This window comes from Epinephelus lanceolatus, chromosome 4, assembly GCF_041903045.1.
Source record: "Epinephelus lanceolatus isolate andai-2023 chromosome 4, ASM4190304v1, whole genome shotgun sequence".
In the NCBI taxonomy this organism is placed as follows: Eukaryota; Metazoa; Chordata; class Actinopteri; order Perciformes; family Serranidae; genus Epinephelus; species Epinephelus lanceolatus.
The window spans coordinates 35,522,535-35,540,880 of NC_135737.1; the positions used below are offsets into that span (position 1 = coordinate 35,522,535).

The 18,346-nt window shown below is 41.2% G+C and overlaps 1 protein-coding gene across 1 annotated transcript in view; it reads right to left on the minus strand.

Moving 5' to 3' along the window:
* The window catches only part of zbbx (zinc finger, B-box domain containing), a 77,644-nt gene that overhangs the window by 22,744 nt on the left and 36,554 nt on the right, over positions 1-18,346 (minus strand). Inside the window, exons 10-15 of the mRNA XM_033630789.2 lie at positions 15,115-15,262; positions 8,430-8,530; positions 4,731-4,852; positions 4,476-4,534; positions 3,558-3,763; positions 569-1,417 (exon numbers count right to left, since the gene is read on the minus strand). Coding sequence (XP_033486680.1) covers positions 569-1,417; positions 3,558-3,763; positions 4,476-4,534; positions 4,731-4,852; positions 8,430-8,530; positions 15,115-15,262 — 1,485 coding nt within the window. The remainder of the gene's footprint in view (positions 1-568; positions 1,418-3,557; positions 3,764-4,475; positions 4,535-4,730; positions 4,853-8,429; positions 8,531-15,114; positions 15,263-18,346) is intronic.

Consider the following 18,346-nt stretch of genomic DNA (forward strand, 5'->3'; position numbering starts at 1 on the left):
CCGTGTCCAACCACTTTGCTAGTTAAATGGCACATGATCTGGGCACAAGGTAAGGCACAAGGGGCAAAGGGGTTGCTATTAGTCCTTTGATTAATCATAGGTTTGTTTGGGATGTAACTTAAATTCAACCAATCAGAGTGTCATCACCCAATCCCTTTAAAAGCCTGATGCGCCTACCCCTGGCACTCTATTTACATGGTAGACTTGGGAAATAGGAGACACAAGCAGCCAACAATATACCGCAGCGCATTTGCTACTTAAACAGGTGCAAGACAGGGCCCTTTATGAGTTGAGTCTGCTGACTGAACACCAGCTGACCCAGATTGGAACAGACCTGGTCCATGCTCAAAACACATTCAATATCTGCTCAACAGCCTCATGTGAGTCCCTGCCTATTCATCTCTAAGAAATCTTCAACGAATTTTTGACTGATTAAAAAAATATTCAAGCCCAGTGAACTTACCAACCATTATCAACCATTCATTATCCACAAAGTAACTATTGTGTGTCTAATTTGTGCTTTTATCACCATCTAAGCACCATCTGTGCACACACACAATTCACTTACCTTGTGATAGCTCCTCTTCCTGCTCCATTTTCAGTGCTGAGGGAGGATACTGGATGAGATTCAAGTGATGTAGAGGAAGTGTTGGGACACGCTGTGTGTCCTGATGTGATTTATGGTCATGAGAGATGGGGACAGAGGACATAAACACTGGAGTTGGAGTTGACCCGTGTCTGGAATATGCATCTGGAGGGGACTTGTTAAATAGAGATAAGCTGGATGAGGTTTTTACAGGTGGACTTGGCGCCAGAGATTTTGGTGGTGGGCTTGGATTGGAGGACACAGGTGACAGAGGCGGCTGGAGTCGATTCTCTGATAGGAGAGACTGAGGGTCACAGAGGTCATGTTGGAATTGCCTCGGGGACTCCAGATTGCTTGGGGTCGATTGGGAAAGCTCCAGTGATGAGATTGGTTCTGGGCATAACTGGGAAGATTGGAGTTGTTCTGATAACAGAGATGGGTCTGAGCCTTTTTCTAATGGTGTTGAATGGTAAACTTTAGGCAATAAGGTTGAGTCAGTGGAACTTGATGGTGAGACTATGAACGTAGACCTAAGAGGGAAGGTTAAGGATGGAGAAGAGGAGATATGCTCTTCTGGGACTGGGGATCTGGTGCTAGCCAAAGGAGAAACATCAGGTGAATATGAGACAGAGGAATGGGAGGATTTAGGGATCTTGGTTTGGGAAAGTGCTGATGAGGAAGAGGACAAACGTGTTGATCCATGGTCAGGTGTTGATTTCTGGACTTTTGGGGAGCAAGTGGGCTTTTGTGACGTTGAGGTTGGTGTCTTGATTGATGTCTTTGGAGTCCTGGGAGTGGGGCAGGTTGATGGTTTACTTTTAGAGGGCAATGCTGTGCAAAACATAAGACAAACAACAATAAGGATATTAGATGCTTTTACGGGCATGTGGTCGCATAATCTTTTCATTTAAGTTTTTCACTGGTATTGGGATTAATAAATTTGCCCTTGAAAATACACTGCCAAACACTTCCCTAATCTACTACAGTCAGGTCCATAATTATTTGGACAATGATACAGTTGTCGTCATTTTGGCTCTGTACACCACCACAATGGGTTTTAAATGAAACAATGAATACCTGCTTAAAGTGCAGACTCTCAGCTTTCATTTAAGGCTTTTTTCAAAAATGTAGTATGAACCGTGTAGGAATTACAACCATTTCTTCACACAGTCACCCAACTTTAAGGGCTCATAAGTATTTGGACAAACTAACATAATCATCAATTAAACAGTCAGTTTTAATACTTGGTTGCAAATCCTTTACAGTCAATGACTGCCTGAAGTGTTGGACACATAGGCATCATCAGATGCTGGGTTTCTTCCCTGGTGATGCTCTGCCAGCCCTTTACTGCAGCCGTCTGCACTTCCTGCTTGTGTTTTGGGTGTTTTGCCCTCAGTTTTGGCTTCAGCAAGAGAAACGCATGCTCAGTTGGATTCAGGTCAGATGATATGACTTGGCCGTTGCAGAACATTCCACTTCTTTGCCTTAAAAATGTCTTTGGTTGCTTTTGCAATATGCTTCAGGTCAATGTCCATCTGCACTGTGAAGCATCGTCCAATGAGTTTTGAAGCATTTAGTTGAATCTGAGCAGATAATGGTGCCCCAAACACTTCAGCTTTCATCCTGCTGCTCTTGTAAGCAAGACAAGACTTCACTAGAATAAATACAGAGGGTTTATCACAAGATGCAAACCATTGGTTAGCCTTAAAAATGGAAGGCCAGATTAGAGTTTGTCAAAAACCATCTAAAAAGCCTGTACAGTTGTGGAACAGCATACTATGGACAGATAAAACAAAGATCAACTACCAGAATGATGGGAAGAGAAGAGAAGGAAGAAGGGAAGGAGCTGCTCATGATCCAAAGCACACTACCTCATCAGTGAAGCATGGTGGAGGTACTGTTATGTCATGGCCATGTATGGCTGCCAGTGGAACTGGTTCTCTTGTATTTATTGATGATGTGACTGCTGACAAGAGCAGCAGGATGAAAGCTGAAGTGTTTGGGGCACCATTATCTGCTCAGATTCAACCAAATGCTTCAAAACTCATTGGACGATGCTTCACAGTGCAGTTGGACAATGACCTGAAGCATACTGCAAAAGCAACCAAAGACATTTTTAAGGCAAAGAAGTGGAATGTTCTGCAACGGCCAAGTCATATCATCTGACCTGAATCCAACTGAGCATGCGTTTCTCTTGCTGAAGCCAAAACTGAGGGCAAAACACCCAAAACACAAGCAGGAAGTGCATACGCTACAGTAAAGGGCTGGCAGAGCATCACCAGGGAAGAAGCCCAGCATCTGATGATGCCTATGTGTCCAACACTTCAGGCAGTCATTGACTGTAAAGGATTTGCAACCAAGTATTGAAACTGACTGTTTAACTGATGATTTTGTTAGTTTGTCCAAATACTTATGAGCCCTTAAAGTTGGGTGACTGTGTGAAGAAATGGTTGTAATTCCTACACGGTTCATACTACATTTTTGAAAAAAGCCTTAAATGAAAGCTGAGAGTCTGCACTTTAAGCAGGTATTCATTGTTTCATTTAAAACCCATTGTGGTGGTGTACAGAGCCAAAATGACGACAACTGTATCATTGTCCAAATAATTATGGACCTGACTGTATGTCTTTACCACCCTCCTGAAATAGATGACATCATGATGGGGTCTAATCACCAAAGACTTTACATTTCTCATTTTTCTGTGCACATTTAAATAAATATTCTCTCAGAACGAGTCTCTCCTGATCGAACTGTTAAATGGAGCCACAGTCATTTCTGTTTGATTAAACAATAACTGAAGTCAATGCCAAATTTTTCTTCAATATTTCCATAATTTCTAACACCTACAACAATATCTAACACTACACCTGTTTCTGTAGAGAATACTGTAAAAAAAAAAAAAAAAAAAAAACTTTCCCTTTTACTCATCCTTACTAATAAACCCCCCCCCCCCCCCCCCCACAAAGCTCACATTTTGTCAAGTGTTCTGCTTGTGAACTCTGGGGCTTAGCTACATGGAGCTGCTGAACTGCTTTGACTTGTGCTGGTGCTTTAGGCTGCCTGGATGGTTGTGCCGGACTGGGAGAGGAGCAGCTGACTCTTGAGGACCCACTATTGGTTGAGGCTGTTTGGGGTACCAGTGTTTCCTTATTCAGGACCTGCTGCGCAGAGGAAACCCTGTGTGGAAAAAATTCCAGTCCACATTTTCATGGTTGCACATAACTTCACTGACACTACAATTATTATACTTCAGAAATATTGGCAATCAAAACAGATTATACTTCACAAAATTCCTTATTAATTACCGTCTGAATTTTAATGTATGCTTGTACTTTTGTGATGTTTGATTTTCAATTCAATTCAATTCAATAAGCTTTATTGGCATGACATTTCTTATGTGTTGCCAAAGCACAATTACAATTTAAGACAGTTAAAATTCAAAAACAGTTTACAAATACAAAGACATACATTTTAAAGGAAAAATAAATCATTAAGTGAAGGAGTAAATAAAAAGGCAGAGTGTGATCTGCGTTGAGATGAACTATATGTTGTTGTGTTGGTTGTCTCTTGTTGTGACATGCATTGACATATGCTCCATCTATGGCGCTGACACTATTTTCTGTTTACTGACACCAGCCTCCACAACACTGCTCTTTCTTGTACGTCATGCCAAGATGTCTCATATAATATGAGTAGACTGGATGTGATATAAATGATAATCTTTTACTTTGTCTCAAAAGGAACAAAACGCAAATTTTGATCAAGCGGCACCTGCTTTTCACCTGATTGTTTACCAACTCCTGTCTGTAGTTACTTGCTGCTTGTCTGTAGATGAAAAGCCAAAGACAGTTATGTGAATGTGGTAGGTTTCTTAAAAATTTTGGCTCACTTGCTGTTGTTGTCTTTCCTCTGTTCAGCATCAGATCCTCCATTTATGTCTCTGTCTGTCTGTAGAAAAAAACAAAAAACAAAAACAAGCCCACACGTGAATGAGACAGAGACCGAAAGAAAGAATATGCTGGTGCCTGTGAAGCCTTGTGCACAGCTGTGTGTCTACTCCCCCATTTGCCTTGTTCAAGTTTCAAGTGTGTGTTCATGCAGGTAAAGCACGTTTGTTAAAATGAAATGCTTCAGTCATTCTCACCTCATCCAGGACTTCTATGACGAGGCACGATTCAGGTGTAGTAATCTGAGGCTCAGCCCTGCCCCTGCTGACAGGGACGGCAAACAATGATGCACAGTAGCGACGAAAATCCTCCTCCTGGGCTATAAACACACACACACGTAATCAAGAAGGGGCAAGAGGCAAAGAGCCGTGTTATATGTTGCAACATGAGGGACTCAGAGTATTTGGTTTTGTTTGTTTGTTTTTACGGCTGCTACCATAATTTTTATTTTAGCTATTGTGAGAAGAACATGCAAAGTCATGGAAATATAACAATCAAGTATAGATTAATTAATGATGAAGTTATGGTTGATTCAGGAAGTCAGTCAACATTTGCACTGACAGGAGCATTCATCATTATACTTGCATGCTGGCCAATATATCAATCACAGGTGAAATCTACATCCCCTCAGCATTCTGTTTGACCCTCAGGTCAACACCTGACTATCGGCATCCAGCCAACTTATCTATCAAGCTTTTGACTGAGCACTGAAGGTGACTTAGTGCAAATTTCAATGATACCTGACGGACACAGCTTTGATAACTTATAAGCAAAATACACCAGTTGAATTATAATTTTACAAACATGTATTAATCATTTATTTTTGTGTTTTCCTTCACTTTATGAAGTGACCTCCAAGTTTCAGATCAAAATTACTTGAGCTTACAGAGAGCCACTCCTCTGTCAGTTTTAATTAAAAATAGCCGGTCAATTAGAGCTGGCTAATGTGATTGTTTACAAAGGCGTAAACCGAGTTGTAAATTGTAACAGCATAAAAAAGAAAGCCGTGTGCTACTGAGTGGTATTTCAGGTGGTTGTTTGCCGAACCTCTTATCACTTTTCTCCCTGTGAGAGAAACCAGTGGACATGCCAGGACCCTTGGTACCAATCGGGACATCTTCTTCTCTTACACCCTCCTCCTTAGAGGAATCAGAGGTCGGGGTCACCGAGAACTGCACGCTTGGGTCTGTATTAATGTATTATCTTGTTTCTGTTGAAAGATGTTGCTGACACAGCAGGGGATGAACAGCGGTTTCCCTTCTGAAGACAGCAGACATGTGGTGATCTACAGTCCCTGTATGTCCGTGTGATTATCTGTGTTGATATTGAGCAAAAAGCTACAGATACATTCAGCTAACGTGATTATTTTAAACTCGATAGACACATAAAACATTGAATATTTAGAATATAATTTACCATGCTGCACAGTAATTTCTTCCTGACAATATGATAATAACCCTCTATGATGAAATCTCCTTCTCTTTGTCTTTAGTTGTAGTTTTTGCAGTCCATCTCTTCCTATCGTTGTTTCACCACTCCAACTTACCTGTCTGCGCCACCTCCCTATCTCTCCCTCTCATACTAACAATCCTTCTATCACATCACCACATGGGTCTGACAGCTCGGGAAAATGAGAATTTAAAACAAGGGAGAGCTCCCCACATGATGCCGGAAAACAGCTTTTATTATTCATGGACACACACATAGCCCACCCTTTCATATTCAAAGGCAAGAGAGGAGGAGAAACTCCGCAACCTGTTGTAATTGGCATGCGTCAGAAAAGTTTGAAGCAGGTGGAAGGAATAGTTTATCAGCTGCTGAACAGCTCTACATTTCCCAAAGACGCCGCTGTCTTCCTCGCATCTGCATATCGCTGACACAATGGAATATCAATTATTAAAGTGGGAGCAGATAAATGAAATTCATGATGTGAATTGCTGTGTTTTTAGTAGACAGGGATGGGTATACTTAAGAGCTGGAGTAAGATAACCACATTAAGTATGAATAGTTTGAGAAAGCTGCAGAGATGTGACAGAACAAGAAATTGCATAAGATATGTGCAGAGCTGCCTGTTTGCCTTCATGGTTAACACTGAAAAGTCTAAACAAATCAGTTTAAATGTCCCGTCCTGTGTATTGTATGTGTATGTGTATGTAAGGAATTTGCAAAGAAAAGCAGGGGTAGTACCGCAGGTTTTTCTCACATTCTTGCACCAAATAAATGTACATTTACCTGCAACATCATGTAATATAGACTTTTTTTCCCTTCAAGACTGGTATACTTATAGTATTTATTTGACATATTATTTGATACAACTCTCTGTGCCCTTGGAAAAAGTATGACAGAAGTGTACTCTACTCTGACTCCCATAGCCAATTGTCAACTTTCCAGGTCAATGTTAGGTTAATGAGAATTTTGCAACTTAGAAAACTGGGTTATGAGATAGAGAAGGTTGTGAAACCCTCCTTCAAAGCAGAGCATGCATTTTCCACAAAATATAACCGTTTGCAACAAATGATCTAATCCTCTGAAGTAAATGACTCTGACTGAACTTCCAGCTTTTAGCCTCATAAAGACCGAGATCTGACAGAAACAGTCTGGTCCACTGATAGCTTTCTAACCATTATAAAGTCTCCAGAGGTTATTCTTGAAATTTCATGTCTGTGTTTTTCGTGCGTCTTGTGAAAAACAAGAATTCACCTAAAGTTCATTGTTGCGTAATCAAGTCCTTTTGTTTCAGGTCATGAATGGCAGCTAAAAGCTTGTTTAGAGAATCATCAGATGTGGGAAGAAAGAGAGTGGTTTGTGTATTTGGATTGGGATTTATACAAGTGCAACCCGTGGCTGGATGGTAGGCCTTATTAAAGATGCTGGAGCAGGGAGAGCAAGAAGTGAGAAAAGTACAAAGCTGCGTATCTATAAAAGTTGTAATACTTAGGAGGATGGAGCGGTTTTAAGCTGTATAGTGTTACTTTTTGGACTTTTGTAAAGGCATCTTTGATTTATTAGATCAGGCACGGTGGAGAGCTGCAAGAGATATTGTTAATTTATAATATGCGCCTTTTTCCTTTATGGACAACAGTTGCTATGAACCTCTAAACTTTACTGTTTCATATTTGGGTGGTTGTCACAGATTTAACATTTCCATAGGGAGCACAGAAACCACTTTGACCTCAAAGATTTTAAAGGAAACAACTATTTGAGATAGACAGCTATGGGGAAAGGGGTAAGCAGGGGCTTGCAGATCCTAACAAGGTCGGGATTGAAGTGAATCTTGATTGATGTGATGAGAGGCAGTTGACAGCCCCAGGGTCCAGAGGTTTGGAAGGGGAGAGATAACCGTGGTCTGCCCGTCTCCTGACAGCCTCGGCTGGGGGCCAGAAAGCCAGGACACTCCCCTGACTGATGAGCTCCAGGCCCTGAGCTCCAGACTACAGGCCAACCCCCACTCCCTCTCCCTGCCCCATTCCTTACCCAGGCAGAGTGCAACCTGTCAGGCATGAGCCGCCTCTAACGGCCCTCTGCCCACACAATCACAGCCAGTGATTACCCGTCACACCGCCACAGATGGATGGGCAGGCACTGATACGTCTGACCCGCTGAGAGGGAGAGGTTTTTTACTTTTGCTATTGTGTGTTTGTAAATGTGTGTATGTGCGTGTGTGTGTGTGTGTGTGTGTGTGTGTGTGTGTGTGCAGGTCATCTGTCAAACTATTCCGTCCGTGGCTGTTTCTTTGCATGGTCTAAGAGCCTGTTTGGGTATGTATATCAGAGAGGAGGCACGAATCGCAACAGCACACAGCTGTCAAGACTGTGTGTCAACATCCTGTTTTAGAGTCAAAGGGTGCTGATGGACGTACAAGTGTGTGTGTGTGTGTGTGTGTGCATGTGTATTACCTGTCAGGCTGCATGCAGTCTCCTCCCCAGTGTTTGTGTTACGTATGGGTTTTAAATCCGTACCAAAGGCCAACGATGGACGAGAAGTTTCGATTGGTGTTCTGGAAACATAAAAATCAAAGAACAAAAAAATCAATGAATAAACACTAAATGAATAAAAAATAAAACATAAAACACTGACTCAAGACCAGACCTGGATGAGAAAATACTGGGCTGACTAAAAGCTGTCTTACTTTCCTCTTTTCACGCCTTCTTTGTGAAACCAGGATGGCTGCATGCATAGATAGATGTGTTGATAGATACGTGCACACTATGTGGATTTGTTCTCACTTTGCTGCAGCCCCACCTTCACAGTCCCTCACATCGTCTCTCTCTTTATTTCCCCCCTTACCTCTACTCCCTGCTTCCTGATCTAATATGGCCAAAGTGCATGTCCAGCGAGAGAGACTTTATGAGAGGCTCCAGGCTGCCCACAAGGGGAAACCGAGGAAGTTACTTGTAGTTTATATCTTCTCCTCTCACTTAGTCCATTTCCTGAATCCTGGCAATGTTTATATTTCTCCGTCTGTTTAATACACTCAGATGTTTTTATTTAATCCTTCCCCTCGCATCCCTTTTCTTTTCCCTTTGCTCCATCCATCCATCTTCTCGCCTTGCGTACAGTACTTTACATGCAGTAGCTTCACTACCCCGAGGCTGTTTGCATTTAAGCTTTTGCCGGAGCGCAGGAAAAAGAAGCATGTTGCTCTTCTGGGGGTCCTCTGGGGTCCTGCATTTTTTTACCTCCCATTGGAGATATATATTTGATAAAGAGGCCTTCAATTTAGCCTGGTCATCCACAGAGACAAAACCCGGGTGAAGTGTTCTCGAGGAAGGATTTTGAATCCCAACCAAATTAGCCTGCACCCTGTAAGGAAGAGCTCGAGGAGAGTTTCCCTACAGTAATTAATAAAGTGGCAAATAATTTATAAGTCTCTCTAAAAAAAGGGGAAAGTGAGATACAGTATAACTACGATGCCATTTAGAGACAAATTATGGAACCATAATAGTGATGTATAAGATGTGCTTTCTCAGTTTGTCAATTTTATTTATGATACCTCAGAAACAATACTTCATTTTGGTTTAAGGATTATTTAAACACCTCTTAGACTAATGGAAATACCCTTATTTGATGCCCCCCTGCAATAAAGCCAAGCTAAAGCAAGAGGGATTTGACAGCAATGAGCCCTTCAATAGGACCATTATTGCTGCTATATTTGCCCTGCGGACAGCAGGCTAGCTCAATCAGATTTGACATTTGTGCCAAAAGTGCTTTGTGGAAGTCACCACATCTATCAGAGGTGATATTTCGACCATTACTCCAACTATTTAAGCTTCTATTTCTGTACTCGAAGCAAAACTTTGGCTCTGAGTGACTGTATGGCACAGGTCAAATCTTGTCTTTTACTTCAGAACACAACTGACAGTTTAGAGTCAGAAAAAAAGTGTGAGGATCTGCAGTCTCCCGGGGAAATAATGTTTTTTATTTATTTATTTACTTATTTGAAAGGGACAGTACACATTAATGAACATCAGTATGTGAGTACACGTGTAAATGTGTCGGAGTTAGCAAACCTGCTAATTTACATCCGTAGTAAAAAAGGAGGAGTAATAATAATAACAGTACACAAGGAGTTCACATTAAAATACCCATTCATACATAGACATAAAGTGCGGTGTAGATTCTATAAAGTGCCGGGTGTAAAGTGCCAGTTGTTAAAGTGCAAGTGCATGATAGTTAAATAGATCCACATGTGGTGGCCCACTCCTGCCGCTTAGAGTGGACCAAGACATCAGATACTTAGCAGCAGATGAAAAGTCCCATTCACAATTTAGGTACACAAAAATAATACATCACAGTGCAGTATAGTGCAGTGCATGCCTACATACGTATATGTAGGCATGCACTGCACAACAACAATAACAACAACAAAGACAGTGCAAAGCATGGCGGACAGTCACAGAGCACGGCACATACGTATATGTATCGGGCTCTGCGAGAGGTCCGCCTAGCCATGATTACAGTGTTGGTTTGTTTTGAGCCAGTTTTTGAGGTGGGCCTTAAAGGTGCTATAGGTAGGGCATTCTCTTATTGTACATGGTATGTTGTTCCAGATGTTACTGCCCTTTACCGACATAACAGATTGTCCAAAAGTCGTGTGTCTGTAAGGTACTTCGCAATCTCCCCTGGAATAGGCTCTGGTGGTTCTGCCACTGCTAACTTTGAGTTTTATATATTCTTTTAATGGAGGAGGTGCAAGTCCATTCAGTGTTTTGTAAATAATACAGGCGTACTTAAGAACTTTAAAATTTTCAAAACTCAAGAGGTTGTACTTCTCAAGGATATGGCAGTGGTGGTGAGAGATTGGTTTTCTGTCAAGGATTTTTAGGGCCCTTTTATATAATGATTCTATTGGTTTAATTGTAGTTGTTCCAGTGAGAGACCAGTTTGTAAAACAATATTCAATGTGGGAAAAAATCATAGCATGCATAAACATTCTGGCCGCGTTGACTGTCAGCGATGGCCTAATCTGCTTGAAGTTAAGTAGATTGAATTTGATTGTTTTTGAAATCTTTTTAACATGATTTTTAAAAGAGAGATTAGGATCAAGAACAACACCAAGGTACTGGAATTCTTTTACTAACTCAAGTTCCTCTCCTCTCAGGAATACATTTGATTGTGTGACCTTCACTGGCTGTTTGGAAAACATCATACAAACAGTTTTTTTGGTATTTAAAAGGAGACATGAATTCGTGAGCCAATTCTGGATATCGGACAACGCTGACGTGAGGATAAGGGCAGCTTCTTGGGTATTTTTTGCAGATGTGAGAATTACATCTGTATGTGAATGTTTTTGCATACTAACGGTAAATCGTTGATGTAAAGCGAAAATAAAATTGGACCGAGCATGGAGCCTTGTGGGACCCCTACTGGACACTCCAGGTATGGTGATTTGACTCCGTTGACCTTGACACACTGTGTTCTGCTTAATAGATAAGATTTCATCCACTTGATGGCTTGTTCCGAGAAGTTATAGTGGGTAAGTTTGGTTAAGAGAATATTGTGGTCAACGGTGTCAAATGCCTTTTTCAAATCTAAAAACACAGCACCAACACAACCATTTTTATCCAGAAAGTTTTTGGTTTTCTCTAAAAACACAGTGATGGCCGACTCTGTTGAGTGGTGGGCATGGAAACCAAATTGCATGGGATGCAAGGGGGTATAGCCCTTGTTCAAATGCTCAGTTAATAATGTTACTACCCATTTTTCTAATATTTTAGAAACAATTGGTAGAATGGTGATTGGTCTGTAGTTATTTTTGTCAGTTATATCTCCAGATTTAAAAATTGGATTAACTACACCTATTTTCCAAGCAGTTGGGACAACAGAAAGCTTGATTGACTGATTTATCAGATGTGTAATCGGTGGTATCAGAGCGTCCTTGTGTGCTTTTAAGAAGTTGGTGTCAAGATCATAGATATCCTTGGCTTTAGAGCTGTTGAGGGATCCAATAATATTGGCTACTTCAGTTTCAGATATCTCCTTTATCTTGAAGATGGGTTGTGTGTGGTTGATAGGAGTATAGTCATAGTCAGGTGGATTGAACAATTGCGATATCTCATGTACAGAATTAATAAAATAGTTGTTTAACTCAGTAGCAAGGATAACAGGATTTTTCACCAACTTGTTGTAAATGTATTGGGCGTGACATACAAACCAGAAGAAAACAAGCCACTGGGTTTAACACTTCTGTTGATAGAGTTGTTTGGAGGCATTCTGACAGCTTTGTACGCTCGAGCATAACAAAGAGAGCTTGTCTCTTTTTCAAACTCATAACCTAATGGCTCTGCCCTTATTCTTTTCTCACGCAGACATGGAACAACATCATCACCCCATTGGAGTCGTGTTCAGTAAGCAAATAATGGCTGAGCTATTTATGTTCCATGCAGGCAGGTTGCCACGTTTTATTGTGTGTAAGGTGGCCCTTTAAAAGTCTTTCTACGAGTCTAAAGTAAACATACACGCCTTGTAGATGACCTTTACTTTGAAGGGATTAAAAATAACAATTTCCTCGGACAAGAAATAACTAGAATCCCATCAGTTCACATTTGAGTTTCAGCTGGCCCCTACCTACATGGCATCTCAGTTCTATGCCTGTGCAGACTTTTATTTCAGGGTTCACTGCCTTGATCAAAGATACTTTGACTCTGGCAGCTGATGGAAGGGTGAGTATTCACTTACCCCACCCACACTGCCCAGCCAGCGCAGGAAATCAGATTGATGCCCCCCCCGGTCACAAGCTTGCTTTCTGTAACTTGCAGGCCACCCACAAATCTAAGAAGGTGATAGAGTTTATGACTCTAATATAGCTGAGCACTTTTAGCAAATTCCTTAAAACTCTTTCCTCCTCCACGCTCCCCCCTTCCTTCACTCTCTCTTCCATTATTATAGAGGCTTGTTAAAATTCAGCCTCCCACTCATTCTTTCTGCCAGCCAGCCAGTCTCTCTGTCTCTCCATTAAGCTCTGCCACCATCACCGCTGCAGGCTTATTGCACTCTAGATTGGCTCTCTAGTCTATTCCACAGTTAAAGGCTGCTACAGCTGGGGACTTAGAGCATTCCAGCTCAGGCAGTCAGCGGGCCTAAAACTGCACTCTGCTCTCCTCTCCTCTGGCCTGCTCTCCAGTGGGCTACTCAGCCCAAAAGGAGCCGCTTAAATAAAGGGCTGTAATAATGGGACCTGCTGAAGCCAGGCCCTCAGGCAGTCTACTGCACAATAAGTGCTGAGAAACTGCTTTGTACACTGGTGGCTTATGTAGGCTGACTGAAGAAAGGCAGGAGAGGCATGTGCAGCGGCATGAAAAGGTGTGTGATCTGAAAATTGTGTGTGTGTGCGCACATGCGGATGTATTTGTGTCCCCGGTAATGGAAGTGGCAACAAAGAGAAAGTGTGTGTGTGATGTGAGAGGGAGAGCTTGTTGGGAAAACTGTGTGTCATGCGGTTCTTTCCGTGTTCCCAGCTGTACAAGGAGTGACCTCAACAAGTTGTCACTAAGCAGCCTCTGTATGTGTCTGTTAAAGTGTTGGCATATACACCAGAAAAAAAAAGTGACGTCTAAATGTCTAAAAAATGAAGAGAATAAAAAAAAACAGATAAAAAAGAAAACAAATACAAACCTCACATCCCTAAATATCACACCCCAAATGTCACGTTGCGTTCCTGCCGCTAAAGTTGTGTTCTTGTTTTCTTTCTTTTTTTCGGTAATTATTTCCTGATTTTTTTTTTTTTGTTACTCACCTTTGTCTCTCATTTCAGATACAGCACTTCCTGCCCCCTTGTGTTTCCCATCTTCCCCGCCCTGATTAGTTTCACCTCTCCCTCATTACTTGCCTCCCTTGTGTATTTAGGCTGTATGTTCCCCTTTGTCTACAGCAGTTATTCTTCCTTTCTAGTGAGCGTTCCGGCATTTATACCTCATGTTTTCTGAGTGTTGTTCGACCTATATTCTGTATTTTGTTTCAGTCTCCTGCCTAGCCTTTTTTTTTGATACTTCTGATATCTTCAGTTGAGATATTAACTTTTCATTGCATCCTTGAGTTGAGCTTTTGAGTCTCACCTCTGTTGTAGCCAGTGCATCATGATAAACAGATCAAATGAACATCACATTAAGTTCTTTAAGCTTCACACCAACAACAGTTGTTAATATACAGTAACAAATACGGGGCTACTCCCAGTTCACACCTGATTCAGGAGAATTTACCTGGTGCTCAGCTCCACAACATGCCAACAATGAAACTCATTTTGGCACAAAAATTACCTTTAATTAAGTCCTGGCTCATTTGCTCATAAATCTCCACTCGTCATATGGGCAGACTTCATGTCTTATATCCACTGCACTAGTTAACACAACACTGCAGTCTGAACTTGACATTTTCTGTGGTACCCAATCAACTTGAGCCTGACTAATCATGAACACAGTAAGTGTATTACCTGTAAGCTCTGTAAGAAAAAGTGGTCCCTACTAGAATACTTGGAAATCATCCTATTTTTGTGAAGCAGCATTTGCAGCAGCTTAGAAACATCAGTCGGCACTAAGAAGGGAACAGCAAGAAATCAAGGTAATGGAACAGCAAGGAGGGACTGAGGAGTTGTTCATGGTGTTTCTTGAAGTTGATGGAAAGGCTACTGGCACTGCTAACTTTTGAGTTTCGAGTTTTCCTAAGAATATCTATTTTATTTGGTATTAATTTATCTGCAGACATTGCCTGAATGGATCCACTGTAGGCGCTTTTAGACAAGCTGTCAGTGTATATGAGTGGTTATGTCAAATTTAAAGCTGTCGTAAATGCATTATAAACACATACGTACAAACATAACTGTTATTCCTTGCTTAGCAACCACATTTTTTTGGTATAAAGGCACAAAATGATATCACTATACAGCTGAGTTGAGAGGTGAGTTACCTCTGTTTAATAAAGGAAAGTGATTCTTAGCAAAAAAGATATGTTGTCAGGCATAATGAAGAGGAAGAACACACAGCTTCTCATAGCGCCCACTGCATGAACCCCACAACAGAAGCTCTACATGCTTTCTGATATGTATGTGTGGTGGATGCACATTGTTGTCTGTGTGTGTCTGTGTACCTGCGGTGCTTCTTAAGAAGCAATCTTTCCATGTAGGTAAGACTGCTTTCTTTGAACTCCACCCTGACAGGTACCCCTCCTCTCCCTCGTCCTTCAGCTCCTCTGTCTTGAGCGAGGTCAGCCTGGGTCGCCATCGCTGACACCGATACTGGAGGAATACGGGGATGGGAAGATCAAACAAAAATAAAGTTAAAGTAAGAGAGCAAAAGGGAGGAGGAGACGGCCAAAAGGAAAGAGGGAGTCAGACAAAAGTAGAAAAAGAAGGGGAAACATCATTCGCCAGCATCTCAACACCTTCCTCAAAACACCTCCCCTCATGAAGTGAGAAAACACCTTGTCACCACGCCAAGAGTGCCAAAACACAAACAGACAGGAGAGAGCCCCCTGAGAATATAAAAAAGATGTACACAATACAAAAGGAACATAGGAAGCGCATGAGAGGAAAGGAAAGATAGAGGTAAGAAAGAGAAATGTTATGATTGTACTCCAGACACTTTGGCAGTCCATAGTGGCGGCTTTAAATTGGGCCTGGGTGCCACTGGCCTGACAGAAATAATTAGGGCTGGAGGGGCTAGCAGCAATTTGCAGAGCAGGGCGAAGGCAGACAGGAGCAGAGTCTGTCCAAGCAGTAAAGCAGAGAAAATAGGAGGCCTAATAAAAAGCACAAACACCTAGACACATACACACAACCTGGAATAATAGCACTAATAACACACACCCACATAAACCTGGGCACACAAACACCATCGCACATGCGCACACACGTCGAAACACAGTTTGTTGGAAAAGGCATAAAAATTGCCTGACGCAGTGGAGCTTGTACACATACGGATACACACAGCTGAGGCGATTAGTGCTGTGGTGTGGAGTAGGGCCACCCCTAACACTTCTCTCATTATCTCAATATGCAACAGCCATGGATTACCCTTCTACTGCAGTGGTAAGCACTTTCTGTAAGGCCTCAACAGATCAGAGCACAGACAGGGAGAGTGGGAGCAGGGAAGCTGAGGAGTAGGTGAAAATGGGAGGGGAGGAGGAGAAAGGAAGAGCTAAATAGTGTAAAAAATGGAAGAAAACACTTACTCAAGTATTACTGTATATATACATACATTACTCAGGTACCTGCACTTAACTTAAGTGTTGCATTTGTGAGGGAGACACTGTAGTGCTATAATCATCTGATCGCTATAGCTACTTTGTACAATTAGCTTTAACATGCGCAACAGAGGCAAAACTCATTAAATATGATACTCTATATACTCCGCTGCATGGAATATTGCACTAAGCACCACTTAGACCATCGCAACATACCATACCAGGCGTGTCAAACATCTTCCAACCCTTCAGAATAAGCACTGTAATTTTCTGTTTGTACTTCAGCTTGAGTCATTCTCTCAATGCAGAGTTGCTGCTTTTACTTAAAGCTCCACTAATTAATATTTTATGGTGCTAATTAATCAAATGGCAATGTGTAATGTGAAAGGGTTCATTCAGAGTGACAAACCAACAGAGACTCACCACCTAACTCCCTGGTCACAGACTTACAGGAGGGGAGAGTGAGGAGAAGATACTCCACCCTGGTCTCAACACAGATTCAACACTATCTGTTAACAGGGGAATTATTTGTTGCAAGGCTCTTGTATTGCACTGCACTGCATCACACAGGTGTTCATGATATTCTTTCTCACCAGCACATCATAAGCCCACTTCTTACCCAGCCATAGTCTGTGTGTATGTGTTTGGGGCTGCATTTTTTGCAACCTCAAATTCATTTAAAAAAAATACATACACAAACACAAGGACAGAAAAAGAAAATAGGGTGACACACAAAGCGACAGTGACATGACACTGTCATAACTATGACATGACATGACACGGTCATGAACCTGTCATAAACATTATGTACATGTCATAAACATTTATGACTGCTGTCATTAAGTGTCATGACAAGTTGACATTGTTTGGGTTGTCTTGATTATGACAACTTGACATTAATTAAAGTGACATTACCAGAAGATGTCTTTATCATGACAAGTTGACATTACATTTGTTTGGGATGTCCTTATTATGACAAGTTGACATTAACCAGGATGACATTACCAGAAGTTGTCTTTATGTTAATGTCAAGTTGTCATAATAAGGACATCCCAGGACATCCCAAACAAATTTAATGTCAACTTGTCAGCAGTTATAAATGTTTATGACTGCTGTCATTAAGTGTCATTCGGTTTTTGTAATGACAAGTTGACATTTTTTGGGTTGTCATGATTATGACAACTTGACATTAATAAAAGTGATATTACCAGAAGTTGTCTTTGTCATGACAACGTGACATTAAATTTGTTTGGGATGTCCTTATTATGACAACTTGACATTAACATAAAGACAACTTCTGGTAATGTCATCCTGGTTAATGTCAAGTTGTCATAATAAAGACATCCCAAACAAATTTAATGTCAACTTGTCATGACAAAGACAACTTCTGGTAATGTCACTTTGATTAATGTCAAGTTGTCATAATCAAGACAACCCAAACAATGTCAACTTGTCATTACAAAAACCGAATGACACTTAATGACAGCAGTCATAAACGTTTATGACATGTACATAATGTTTATGACAAGTTCATGACAGTGTCATATCATAGCTATGACAGTGTCATGTCACCCTCATGTAGATACCTTCAAGAAAAGTGTTACCGATAATTCTAAAGAAAGCAATAATAGAAAGACAACACATATACATGAAACAATGAATACATAATGAATATGTGATGGAAAGGAAGCAATGAAAGAATTAATATAAATAAAGTAAATATATAAATAAGTATTCAGCTGTTATAGTATGAGGTTGGGGGTGGCAGCAGATGTTAAGGGTTGGTTTATAGTTGAATGCGTAGATGTGTGCTGGTGGGGGCATCGGAAAGTCATTGTTTTCAATGTAAACACTCAGCAGGTGTGCTCAAACGCCAGAGCGACACCGTCGTGGCGCGCACACGTTCCCAAGCTCTTATTCTTATGGGTCTGAGATAAACAGAGTTCAACTTTTGGAACGCAGCAGTGCGCAATGCATGTCATGTGACGACGAACAACCAATTACAGCTGACAGACATCTTTCCCTTCTTTTGAAAATATCAGTCTGTGGTAAATATGGAGGTTAATCATTTTAGCGCAGGGCTGCCAGAGGATAATATATGTTAATATTTTTGGCCTAATACACACTGACAAAACAA